General features: G+C 29.2%; 1 protein-coding gene across 1 annotated transcript; it reads right to left on the reverse strand.

The window, feature by feature from the left end:
* Window positions 1-3,735: 3,735 nt before the first annotated feature.
* Window positions 3,736-11,210, reverse strand: LOC8264606 (MADS-box protein EJ2). The gene is made up of 8 exons (XM_015727919.2): window positions 9,926-11,210; window positions 6,323-6,401; window positions 5,660-5,721; window positions 5,344-5,443; window positions 4,636-4,677; window positions 4,514-4,555; window positions 4,159-4,289; window positions 3,736-4,041 (listed from the first exon to the last, which is right to left on the reverse strand). The coding sequence occupies exons 1-8, from the start codon at window positions 10,108-10,110 to the stop codon at window positions 3,963-3,965; spliced, it is 720 nt and encodes a 239-aa protein (XP_015583405.1). The 5' UTR covers window positions 10,111-11,210; the 3' UTR covers window positions 3,736-3,962.
* Between the last annotated feature and the right edge of the window lie 2,841 nt (window positions 11,211-14,051).

A 14,051-nucleotide genomic window follows, 5' to 3' on the forward strand; every position in this document is an offset into this window, starting at 1 on the left:
TAGATATGGGTTGTTTCTTGTTTCAAATATAATGTTTTCCTTTTATCATAATTTGGCTTTGTTTTCTTTTCATTTTAATGGGACTATGGCTGTTGGTGATTTGGCGAAAGTAGGAAGGGCAAACATTGAGAGAAAAGAAAGAAAAAAGAAAAAAAGAAGTTTCATGATAGGAGTATGAGAAATCGGCATTGGTGATGAATTCGTTGGGAAATTGTAGTTTTGTTTTAAGTATGTTCTGAACTGAGGTTGTAGTTTAACAAACTTTTTATTATTTTAATAAAGAAAGAAGAAAAAGAAGAGGAACCAGTTGATTTTCAAATAATTTGGACGTTGCTAACAAAATTAGGGAGCAATCTGCCCCTGAAGTGGATTTAGTCTATAAATGTGCTCTAATTGAGGTTTTAACTTAATACTTTATGATAAATTTTTATATGAAGTAGTTGTATATATCATAATAAATAAGAGCGGAACTTATATATAAGTATTTTAATTTTATATTTTGATATAAAACAGTTGATATATACTTTATTATTTAAAATTAATAAATATTTATCAATTATTTATCACGACTATTAAAAAAAATCTTCTTTAGATTTTATAAGAAATTCTAAACAAAATAAAACTAATACCCCATTTTTTTTCTTTTCTATATATTTTATGCTTTTTTTATTAAAATTTATGTTTCAACTCGTTATCGATCTACATCAAAAATTGCTCTCATTTTAAATAAGTTATATTAATTACTTTTAATAAATAAGTATAAATATATATCTTAGAAAATTGTATGTTTTTTTTATTATGAAAGGGTTGAATATGTTTTATAAGAATTTAAAGGTTGATGAGCGAAATATAATACAGAATTATTTTGTTCTGCAATACAGTAGATTGATGACAAGATATTGTAGAATTACCGACACTAAAATCAAAAAGCAGATATCTGAAAAGATCAAATCACCTAGAGAACTAAAATTTTAATATCAATGAATTTCAGTCACATCCTTCACTTGAATCTACGTACGTTTGTAACCATGTATTATATGAGACTTCACAAAGGCATTTCTTAGTTTTATGTGCAATAGCAAGACACACTCCCATAGTTTATGATGGTTTTTGCCTTTCAATTCTGCATGCTACGTTATGTGGGTAATGAGAACAAAAGAATCATATACTAAATTTTAATAATTTTACTCATTTTTTAAAGTAATGTATTTTTTATATTTTATACTAATTACTTTCTAATATTTAAAAAATATATTTTTTCATTCTTCTATTTTATAATTCTATACTGAAAAAAAATTTCCATCAGAATTCCCGTTATGAATTATTTAGTAGGTTTAATTTTATATTATTTGTCTCCTAATTTTTCATGTGATATACAAATTGCTCCATATAGTTTATTTATTATACTAAAATTCTATTGTCTAATTTTTATGTAAAAATCAATTTTAGTGTGTGTATAAAAGTAATGAATTAGTGTTCTTTACTTACTTTAATTTTTAGTATAATTAAATTGTAGTAAAATTTAAGTATCTTAAAAGTACTTATATTAATTAAAATATTAAAAATTTATATAATTTAACTCTTAATTGTTAAAATAAAATAGATATTGTTCTTATTATTACTTTTGTCACAATGAAATTATAACTTTGATAAAAAGTTTGAGAATTAGATTCTATTTTGTTATCAATTCAGTTTCTTACTTACATTGACTTTCAAAAAAAAAAAAGTGTAATAAATAAAATATAAAAAATATTTTGTATATTTATATAAAAAATTTAAAAGATTTTAGTATAGTAAATAAATTATAAGAGTAAATAATGTTTGAATTGTAAAATTATAAATTTAGAAATCAAAAGGAGTTATAATGTTTTTTTTTTTCTTTTTTGGTCAGAGTGAAAAAGAAAAGAAAGAAAAAAGAGGTGAAGAGAAGGATGATGAGAGCTTTTGTTGAGACCACAAATAATGGGCAATAATAAGAGAAGCATAAGCATACAGAGGTGGGTGGAGGGTCACAGTCCCGCATGACATTTACCAGAAAGATGGGACACTTCTACTCACAGTTATTGCCTCGTTGGGGGCATTTTCCAAAGCCTATTAAATGCTAATACTGTTCTTGATTTCTTTATTTATTATTGTTAATTAAGAATACGATGGGTGTTTATTATTTTTTAGTTTCAACCCACTATATTTAAGAGTTATTTTTGTAAATAACACTAATATCAGCATTCATATAAAATGATAAACTATGTTTATTCCTTTCGTAATAAACTAGGTTATTCATTTCTAAATTGAGAAGAGATAGAAATGTTAACCCGCATGGGTTTGAGGGCATGATCGAGCACCCCAGTTTTGTTTTAGCCTAGTGGCGATATGTACGGGTTAGCATTGCTTCTTGTATGATTTAACCATTTTTATGGGTCATTTTCCATTAGCTTTTCATGTTGGATTTTTGCTTTTTCTACAAAGCTTTCTAATTGACATATCGACAAGTTGGAGCAGAGCCTTTCATATCCGATATAACTATGAACCTTTTTCCACATTTTGAGACTATTCCCAACGCCAATAATACTTCTAGTTTTTTTAACAAAGAAAACAATTATAGGAGAGGTTAAGATTTTAATGTCTATTCAAATTCAATGAGGTAACTCTTTATTTGATGCTCAGTTTCTCTAATTAGGATTATACTCCATACCCAAATATGACATAGTCTCAAATTAGCAGTATCAATTATCATAGTCATGGCACGCTTTCTAGCATAACCATTCAATTTTAGAAGTATTATTTTAATTATAATTTTACAGACATTGATTAAGAAGAATAAAAAGATTAAATTTAACTCTGAGATAATGTTAAGCTGTTTCACGGAGAATCAAGGAAAAACAGAATGCTGAAACCTAAATATGAAAGAATAAGTCATCTCTCATGAGTTAATGACACTAATAATGATGAGAAGTTCATAATAAAAACTCTAATTAAAGATTAATAATAGATCTAGGTTAAGTAGTGGCGAAATAGAAAATAAACAAAAAATAATAATTTGAGGAAGCTTGGATCTTGAATCTTGGTTCTTTCTGCTACTTAAGGAAGGGTTGGGGCTTATAGGCTTAAAGGGTTTTTTTCCTTTTTTTTTCTTTTTTTGGCTAGTATTTTAAGGAATTTACTGAGCCATTGTACTAGCAATTGGTTCTGGAAAATGCTTCTCCTAAGAGTGGTTGGAAGAAGAGGAAAAGTAGAAGTACTCAAAATTAAGTGTGTTATGAGTATTTGATTGCGTCCAAAATAAGAGAGACGATGTCGTATTTATAGCTTTTGTTGCCAAGGATCAATTCATTGTTCTTTACACAAGAGGATCCTCGTGGTTCCACTGGGGCTTGGCGAATCTGTCTGATTATTAGAGGATTTAACCAATGCCTAATGACAGGTTTATAAAATTTAAAATATACATTTACTTTCTTAATATTTAAATTTAAAATATAACCAACCTGCTAATCCTAATACTCCATTGAATTGAATTATATATTAAAATTTTACTAAAAGAAAGACCAACAAATTAATTTTAATTTTTTTTTTTCAAGAGGACAGCAATAATGTAGGGATTAACATAACACATTATCCACCGTCAGTTAGATATTCAGTTACTTAGTTTATTTGACACATTATGCAGATAAAATGGTTTTTCCAAAATGGAAGAGAACAGTTCTGAACAGCATGGCGCACGCACACATACAATCACAATACATGGTTAAAGCAACATTAATTATGAGAATCATTATTCAGGAACATACATGGTTCACCAGTAACACTGAAATCTGTTTTGACAGACAGCTTAATTACTAAATATGGGTACCTACAGTTCCCCGAGAAGCCAATATGATCAACAAATATATATTAGTGTCTACTAATTTTATTCACTTATTGATTCTATTAATTTCTTTATCTTCTCTAAATTCCAACAACAAATATTAAAGCATCCAGTCAGGGATGAAACCATTAATATTTTCACTTGTGTTTGCAACAGTCACTGGATCTGTTTCCCCTGCACTGTAATTGTGTAAATCCACAACAGAAAAAGAAAAATGAAGTTAAATCTTTTGTAGGAAAAGAACCCAATGTAATTTTTGAGTTAGAATTCTTGCATTGTACGTAAGAAGTGATTACCCAGTCCGAAAATGGCTACTGCATTGCAAGGGATCGAAACCCTCGGATGACTGACCAGGCTGACGGTTGTACGGAATGCTTTCGTCCCGAGCTTCCCATGGCGGTTGAAGGGCTGCATTAGTTTCCTCCAACTGTCCCATAAGACATAGAAAACTTAACGGATTACGATATGAATTGTCAGCAATTTTAAAATGCATGTGGGTATAACAATTGAATAAACTTAGTGCAAAATTCAAACTAATGACCGTGCATATACAAAATCTTATTCATGACAGGATTCACAAGCAACGTACGTAAGGCTTGCCATACTACTTAGAACCCATTTAAGTTGCAGATATCAGTAAGGGGTAATTACCTTCTTCCTTAAAGCATTGTTGGTTTGCAATAACATTTCTTCCTGCACATGCATAAGATTCAGTTGATGATTTCGTGCCATGTAGCTCACAAATAGAAGTAAATGGGAACTCAAATATGTACCTTTCTTTGAAGCTGAGAAAGTTGATCAAGCATAAAGTTGCTCTGCAAACAATAAATAGCCAACCATTTTTCACATTAAATTCTTCATTTTTTATTGAGACTTTCACTATATGAGTGAACCAAATACTCTAAATATTAGGATTCTATGCACATATTAGAATGTACCATTTTAATACCTAACGTAATAATTGAGAATCTATCTCGTAATATTAAGAATCAATGGTTTAACCTAGCTAGCTTTGAAATATTCCAAAATTTCATAGTATCTACTTTTTTTTTTTATAATATAATACATGTTAGAGACATAAAATTATTCTTAGAGCCTCACCTAATAGGTTAAGTTTTTGGATGGAATGTTTCTTTCATAACGGTATCAAAGTTTTTATGATCAAAAGGTATAGAGTTCGATCCTTGATCTTCCTACATTATTAATATTAGAAGAGGCAAACTAACTAAATCACAGCAACATAACATAACTGTTAGCCTTAACAGTTGGATGCCAGCTGAATCTTCTTTTCAGAATTAGAATATAACTGTCATGACCTATTCATAAACAGGAATAATCTCACTTTCCCATTAGCATGTTTAACTCACAATTACATATAGATCAAATATGAGAAAAGGAAAAAAGAAATAGAGAAAGAATCATGGGCAATGTTAGTAGTAGCAATTTTTAGAATCATACTACTAAATAATAATGTTGAATACCTTTGTTAACCTGACGTGCTTCAAAGATGAGTCAAGCTGGTGTTCAAGCTGCTCAAGGTCCTTTGTGCCCAAATTTCCCAAATCTTCTCCAAGAAAATGCCTACAAAATCCCAAGTAAAATCTATCAATATGGTGCATTAATAAAAAGAAATTAATTATTTTCACCAAAGATTTGAAATTAAATTTTTTTTAACTATCTAAAACTATATAGTGGCATTAGTAAATTTATACAAATAATTCTTAAGTATATGTTCTATAAGTTAATGAATTAATAAATAACAAGTCGTATTAATTTATAGGGGTGAAATTATAATACCTTTGTGAACGCTGTAGAGCCTCCACTCTTGATTTTAGCTTCAAGTATTCCTGGTAACTGTTCTGCTTGAGGAAATTATAGAAGTTAAACTTGATCCAAATTCTTTTTGGAAGAACAACTATAAGTTCTAACCAATTGTCGATGCATCTAAATCTATTTCTATTTCTTTGACAATTGTTAGCTAATAGATATTTATAAACCCTATCATTTATTTCTAATTCAATATATATTGGGTATATTTAGAATTATTATTGGGTGTCAAAGAATAAATCTATAGTTTTTAAATCTGATATATTGCTTCTTTTATTTTTTTATTCTCTTATAAAATATTAATATCGAATATACTTTTGGAAAAAAAAAAAAAGCAATCTATTTTTTTTATCTTCTTCTTTTCAAATGCAGTTCTTAGAACTTAAAAGAATATTAAATGTTCTTCAAAGAAATCTTCTGAAAGCCATTTTAAACTGAACAAGTTGATAGGTAATTGGACCCGGAAAGTTAATTTATGGACAAATTGCCTACTAAGAACAAGTTGAGGGAGCAATTTACCACTTAAGCCGTTTACTGGCACACCGCTTGTGCTCCAAAAGGACTCCCGAAACAAAACTTTTGTTTTATTAGAGGAAGAAAAGAAAAAGAAAAACCTAGAAGAGAAAAAGGTACCTGTGTATCATGCACAGATTGGTTGGCCTCCAGTGCTCCATAACTGCATCTCTGGTACTTCTCAATTGTCTTAGCCATACTGTCAGAAAGTACCCAGAAAAAAAGAAAAAAGAAAAAAAAAAAAACAAAACAGTGAATTCAAGATTATTGTTCTCCTTCAGTTACCTGAATAAACTTGCATTCCACAGTGGTCTAACTTCTTGGCTCTGAAATGGCCGAATAATCATTTCGGCAGTAATGTTAAAAAGGACAATACTGAATTGTCTTGCATCCGAAACGAAATGTCAAAATGCAACGGCCACTACTACAACTTATTGAGGATGCTAATCTATAACAAACTTTTTTCTTACAAAAAAAAAAAAAGAAGAAATAAAAGCAATCACGCATGCTTTCCTTTGACGAAAAGCTTGTAATATGTATGTACCGTCTCCCAGTCCCAAGCAATGAGAACAACTACCTCAATGTCAGAAACCAGCCATAGAATAGACACCAAAACTGTAAATCCTCGAGGATAAACCCATCACATCTGCTTCTTACATTGCAGGCTAGCTGAAATTCTTCTTCGAACAAAGACTGTGAATTTGAATAACCTGTTTTTTTCGTCTTCTTCTTCTTTTTCCTCTAAGAAAACAAAAACTACCTCGTTTTTAAAGCCAGTCTTACTAGTTTTTGTATGTATATCCTATGAATTTTGATATCCTTATAGGTCTTTCAGACAAACCTCTCCATGTTTAAGCATGAAAAATTTTAGCAATAAACTCATATATTTCGAACTTTTTTAATTGCTTTTGAGTTAGAGCAAACTTTTTGGCATACCTGTTTGAATATGTTCTACATTAAGCTTTAACATCACTTAATATATTTACTCGTAATACAGCTGCAGATTACTCACAACTTATAAGTTTTTAAAAGATTTCAAAGAAATACTCGAAAAGACTACTTATTTTGGAACATGGAGATTCGGAGTTCAAGTTTTCATCTCTATACTAGGTGAGTTTTATCTTTATAAGAAGTATAAAGGTATAGCTACCTGTTATGTAACCCACATCTCATTAAGTCTCGTAAACAAAACAAATCAAAGAAATAAAATGTCATGACTAAAAAACAACCGAAGCATGCAATTTTAATTAAAAGGTTGTCTTCCAAGTTGTTCTTCAATCTTCTAGTTAAAATCAAAAGAGCGAAGCATTAAAGCATATACATAATAGGGAGGGGAAAGATTTATAAACATGATTAAAGAGCATTCCAAGAAGTTACAAATTATTGCATTTTCAAATCATTGGAAACTTGTTAAAACTGACCTTACAAATTCTATAGGTTGCTTATTAATTTCCTCAGCATCCCTTACCTCAGGAGTGAGTTTTTTATATTTTTCTAAAAAGGAGAAGATCAAGAGCGAAACAATCTTGATTTTGTGAAATTTGTTTGTACTAATTGAGTTTCAATTGATTTTTCATGTGTTGTAAATTGGGCTTCATTAGGTTTGAGATTCCAAGCCTCACGGTCTGGAGGTTTGGAGACAACGTACTTCAATATTACCCGGTTTAATCGATTTCGACTTGCCGTCTCACCATTCTAGAAAAGCTTTCTCATACAGTACCATTAAGTCAAAACTTATTATCGATTGATGAGTTTTTCCAGTGTATAAGTAACTTTCTTCCTGCATGAACCAGTTCTTGAAGAAAAATTTTAAACCTATTTACTACGGGTGTGTGTCCCATTGGATTAGAGACTCGAGATTACTTTTTCTTTTCTTGTACTTTAATCTAATGAAATTAGTGCCTTCTTGTTTATCTTAGATTGTTAAATGATTGGGCTAATTTTAAAATGCATCAAACATATAATGGGATAACTAATAATCTTTTTCTTTTTATTTTAACTTATACTACTTTGTTCAGTACTACTGTGCATAGATGTAGCCTCTCACATCAACATTGGCCTTGCAAATCTCAAAGCTGCGAGTTCATGTTGAAGACCATAAAATAAGACTGTCATAGTATGTGTAGTTCCTCATTGATAAGATTGTTCCTATGGAGCTCATTCCTTCTATATATACTCTACTCACCATGCTTAACTGCTTACATTTCAGTGAGCTAGCACATTTTTCCTTACAAATTAGTATATCAGTGTACTTTGGTTTATTATGAATACAAGACTTTGGTTACATACAAAATTACTGAAAAAGATTTTTTAGTTTATATCAAAATGCATTTGATATCCTAACACAATAAACAAATAGAACAAATAAGTATTGTGGTTCAGGTTCAACTATCGAGAGCAGTTTGCAACCAACAAATTCGGATCAAAACATGCTCTACAAGAATATTTAGGATTTAGCAGCTAATAGCACTTCAAGACTCCTATATAGCTGTTGATCATTCTGAAATTTTCGTTGCTGATTTTCCTTTTTTCTTTTTTCTTTTTGGGTTTTGCTATTAGCTGATAGAAGTAAATATTTTTCAAATTAGCTGATAGAGGTAAATATTTTTCAAATAATCTAACTTATCTGTAATGATATTAAAAGAAAAAAAAAACTGAAGAATGTACTTCAATAGTCATTTAACATATCAAAAGTTAGCTACTGAAAAATGACTTAAAAATCATCTATCAATTACTAATCATTGAACTACTGTCTTCACTCTTCAGCAACAATTTAGCAATGTATCACTTACATTGAATCAAACAAGTAGAGCTACCAATTGAATCAAATAAGTCGAGCTCCCAAAGCATTCTTTAGAGGAGGAGGCCACATGTTAATTAACAGAAGAAAGGAGGATAAAGATGATGAAGAAAAAGAAGAGTAGCTTGAAACACTTCACTTAAATATTGCTTTACAAACATAGACCGAAAATGGTGTTTCTGTATTGATAATTCAAATCAGTTTATAAGATCGAAATCCTTACTTCAATTTGGGTTGATAAAAGAAATTGCACTGATAAGGAATCAAAGTAAATATGACTACATTTCATATATTGTCAATTCATAAAAAGTTTGCAGCTTTAGAGAAGGAATAGCTTTTCTTTCTTTTTTCTTCCCATGTTAACAAACTAAGCTAACATTGTTGATAAGAAAGAAAAAAAGAAAATAGATTACAATTTGTAGAAATTTTATTCATGAGAAAAATCAAGCAGCTTGTTCTTAACATAATTGTGAAAGATCAATAAACCTAAGGAAAGAAACTGATCTAAATTAACACAGCAAAAGGCCATGTATCTGTTAATTCAGTTAGCCAAGTAATTGCACCTACAAATATAAATTAGTTCTTTCTTTTTTTCCCAGAAAATCGCATATATAAGTCAAATTTTTCTTATTAGAATTCAGATCTCCAGGAAATAGATTCCAATAGAGTAAAAAAAAAAAGTTAAAGAAAAACTTAAAATAGGAAAGCAATAAAAAAATATGTAAAGAGTAAAAAAAAAGTAGTATAAGTGTAAAAGAAAAACAGCAATAACAACATCGACAGACATCAAAAGGAAATAAAAATACTCTAAATAAAAGAGCATTAAACAACAGAAGAAGAAAAATAAGAAGAAAGGAGAAACAGCCATAAGAAATACGTATATATATATATATATAGAGAGAGAGAAGAATATAATAACTTACCTAGGGCTGCTGCAGAATTCATAAAGCTTGCCACGGTTAGAGAAAATGATAAGAGCAACTTCGGCATCACAAAGAACTGATAACTCATAAGCTTTCTTGAGCAACCCATTTCTTCTCTTAGCAAATGTCACTTGTCGATTTATTTTGTTCTCTATTCTCTTCAGTTCTACCCTTCCTCTTCCCATATTTTTCTTTTTCTTTTTTCTATATAGTTATGTCTGATAAAATTGTTATCAAAACTGAATATAGATTTTGTCTGTTATGCTTCTTCTCCTTCTTTAGGGCAAGAACCGGTTCTGCTTTTCTTTTTCTTTTCTTTTTCTTTGAATAGGTGCCTCACAGCTGAACTAGGTATGGATACTAGGTTAATTAGGTTTACTGCAGTGAGGTAAGGCATTGGCCAACGGGTACCTTTCTTTATGTATGAATAGATAGAAAGGATTAAACATGGTGGGTCACTCTTGTTTTTCTTTTCTTTTTTTTTTCTTTTTCTTTATACAACTCCTTTCTGTGTTTTGTTTTGTTCTTGTTCGATGGGATAATAATGTGGCTTGTCTTAATTTTGGATTTAGTGGCTAGACTTTCTTGGCCAGAATAAGCATCACCTTAGTTTTGCCATCAAAGTATCTCACCTATGATATTTTCTCTATAATTTGTTTTTCTCAAATTTTCTACATTCATCTTTTCTTTTATTTACTTTTTATTATTAATTCTTTTTTTCTTTTTGTTGGATAAATAGCATCTTTAAATATCGAATGAACACCCTTAACCTTTTGTATATAGAAACTCAAGAATATTATTCTTTTCTGTAAGAATGGAATATTTTAGTAATTTATATTAAAAAAAGATTATGTAAGCTTTATTATTTAATTAGGAAATTACTTAAATCAATTGGTACAGTACTCAGATCTCGAAAACTCTGTATGGCAGAAAGAGAAAAAAAGAAAAAAGAAAACAGAATCATCTCTGGAGATATAGTAAAAGAATTAAAGATAACGTGATATAAAATTTTGAAGTGAAAAGGACAAAAAAGAAAATGAACGAGGCATTGAAAGGATGAATTACTGAAATAGCTAAAACCTGAACATGAATTCACAAAAAATGGGCCAACTCCAAATTAGAATAAGAAGCAATCACAATATCATTGATGAAAATATAAGTGGCTGCAATGGTCGGACGGTGACAGTAGAGTAAATGTTTTGTTATATAGAGAAAGAGATGCGTAGTACAGTTTGTAGTGTTGCTTCTTCTGTGAAAAAACTGTACCAATTAGGATCCTAAATAATATCAGCGACCCCCTTGAATCAGTCCCTCCTTTTGTTTTATCTGAGGATCCCTCGTTGGCTGGCTAAGGCATTCATCATACAGTAGCCACATATTTCTTCCACTCCATCCCCCATGGCAACAGCCAACATGACCTGCTCTGTCTAAATTATGCTACAATTAACTTCTCTGAGTTTTATAAATTTGTATTAGTTTCTTTTTCTTCTCTTCTTTACCAGCATGTGCTTATGCCGCAAGATGAAATTGAAGAAGAATCTTGCTGTCATATTTTTATTTAAAGCTACAAACTTTATTCTCTTGAATTTTGTTATAAGAATATATTATTTGTACTGAATTTTGTAATGTGATGAAATGTGAATGTAAAAACGTTTAAATACCATTTTCTGCACTAAATGAATTTTCGCTTTTATGTCCAATGTAAGAGATCGATTACCCCGTATTGTATAGTTTGCAGTTCCTTAGCCCCTCATATGAATAAAAAATATATATATATATATATATATATATATATATATATATATATATATATTATATTTTTGGTTATTCAGTAGTTAGCTAATCTTTCTTTTCTTTTAATTACTTAAATCGATTTTTATTTTTAAGTTTTTTAATGATTAGAATTAATTAAATTATAATCACTTTCTTTGCCAAATTCTAAAAAGAATGGAGAAAACCTTATTTCTTTTAAGATAAAACACCATCACATAATACATTATACTTGAATTTAGATTAAGCTTAATAAATTTATAAAATAAAATTGTATTTTCAGGAGCCCCCAGTTTAGACCAATGACTTGATCGGAGGCAGTGAAAAAAGATTTAAAAGTGAACATACTAAACTCATTTTTCTAATTGAAAGACTCTTAAAATAAAGCCTTTGAAGAAGAAGAAGAAGAAGAAAAACAAAAAAGATGAAAAATAAAAAATAAAGCATTTATGATTAATGCAATAAATAATTTCCCAACGGCTGGATTGAGGATTATGACCAAACGTTTGTATAAAACTTGTGTGTTTTGACTTGTTTATTATGGAACAATCTAAATTGCTGTCAGTCCTTTGTTAGTACGTGTAGTTTAGTACGTCACTTCTTCTTTTTTAATTCTCTAATTTTCTTTTAATTTTTCTCAGCGTTTATGATTTTCATCATCAGTTTTAAGAATTATTATAAATTTTTAATAATTATTTTAAAAAGTTTTAAAAATACTTTATAACCTCATTATGTCTTAATGCACTAAAAACCTCATATCTATTTAAACAAAATTTATAAAATAAAGTTTGTATTTGGATTATTTCTACTGCTTTGTTGAAATGAGAATAACGTGACAGAGAAATCCTGCGGTCGCCATCAACAGTCACAAATCACTCAATTTTAGTTCCCTTACGTGTCGTTTTCTGATTAATCAAATGTTTACTTTGATAATTTCTTTTTTTTTTAATCTTTTTCTTTATGCATATACTTACATTCATATATTTTCAAAATGTGAAATCCTACATCGACAAGAACAAAGAGAAAAAGAAAATAAAAAATAAAAAATTACATAGCTTAAAGACCAACTATTAATCCATTGGCATTTGGATTAATCATCTTGTGTTAATGATTGAGACTGAGATTTATTAGACTAGTTCACTTTGACCTGTTATATTTAATAGTTGCTTTTGAGCAAATGTCACGAGTTTAAAGAGGAGTGATATTGGTAGGAAAAAAAAAATTATTTACTTTAAATTAAATGAAATAAAAATTAATTCATAATTCTATATAATTGAATTTATGTGTAATTGCTAATAGTTAAATTGAATTCTAACAAAATAGGTAGAATTTAAAATAAATTTTATATTAGTAAATTGATATATTTCATAATATCAAAAATATTCTTTTTAACTTTATTAGTTGCATTTTACTTTCTCACACATATCTTTTTCTCAAATTATTATTTTTTTTTTATAAATTTCAACGCATTAAGTTCAATTATTATTGGGCCCTAGCAAACTATAGATTTGGAGTGCGATTTTTGCATTATTCAATTTCGATAAAAACATTGCAAGTTTTAGAAAAAGTGATTATAATATCGCACATCAATTGGAAAAAGGAAAAAAAAAGTTTAGATTATTATACAACATTTGATAGCTTGGCCCAAAGAAATGGTCTAATAACAATGAAAAGTGAATGTTGAAGTAAGATCAAAATGTACGGAGATGATGTATGAACAAAGAGTAGGTTATGAATACTTTTAGAACAACAGAATTTTAAAGGATGAATGTGCATAAATGAATTGAATTATATATCAAAATGAGATAAAAACCTTTTTGTACGTAATATTAAGGTATTTTGAATTTTTTCACTTGTAATTAAGAGATAGGAACTTCATCTAGATTTGTATTTGGAAAGCCTATTGGCTTAAGATAGTAAAATTTTCCTAGTTTTATATTAATAAAAGTATTATTACTATTAAAAAATATATTAAAAGTTAAAACTAATCATACGATGCATCTTTTGATTATGTGTTTATAGAGTTGGAAGAATTCCTTAACTTCAGGAATTTTAGGACAGCTGATCTTCTAAATCTCCAAACGAGATTGTTGGCTTTGTGCACAAAGAAAAGAGAAAGTTTCTTCTCCAATCGACTAAGAAGCAAATAGATAGGACATAGTCATATGTAGTCATGTCGGATAAATTTGGTGATAAGGGCAGTAAAAAGATGGGATGGATATTATTCCAGAAGGGAGTGAAGGTGTTCATTTATTTTATATTATGCTATCTCAATCTCATCCCAATCCCATCCACAGAAAGTTGGGATGTGACTAGGTGGTTACATAAATGAATGGCTATCCCCTAAAGCCTACCC

This window comes from Ricinus communis, chromosome 1 (assembly GCF_019578655.1).
Source record: "Ricinus communis isolate WT05 ecotype wild-type chromosome 1, ASM1957865v1, whole genome shotgun sequence".
Classification (NCBI taxonomy): Eukaryota; Viridiplantae; Streptophyta; class Magnoliopsida; order Malpighiales; family Euphorbiaceae; genus Ricinus; species Ricinus communis.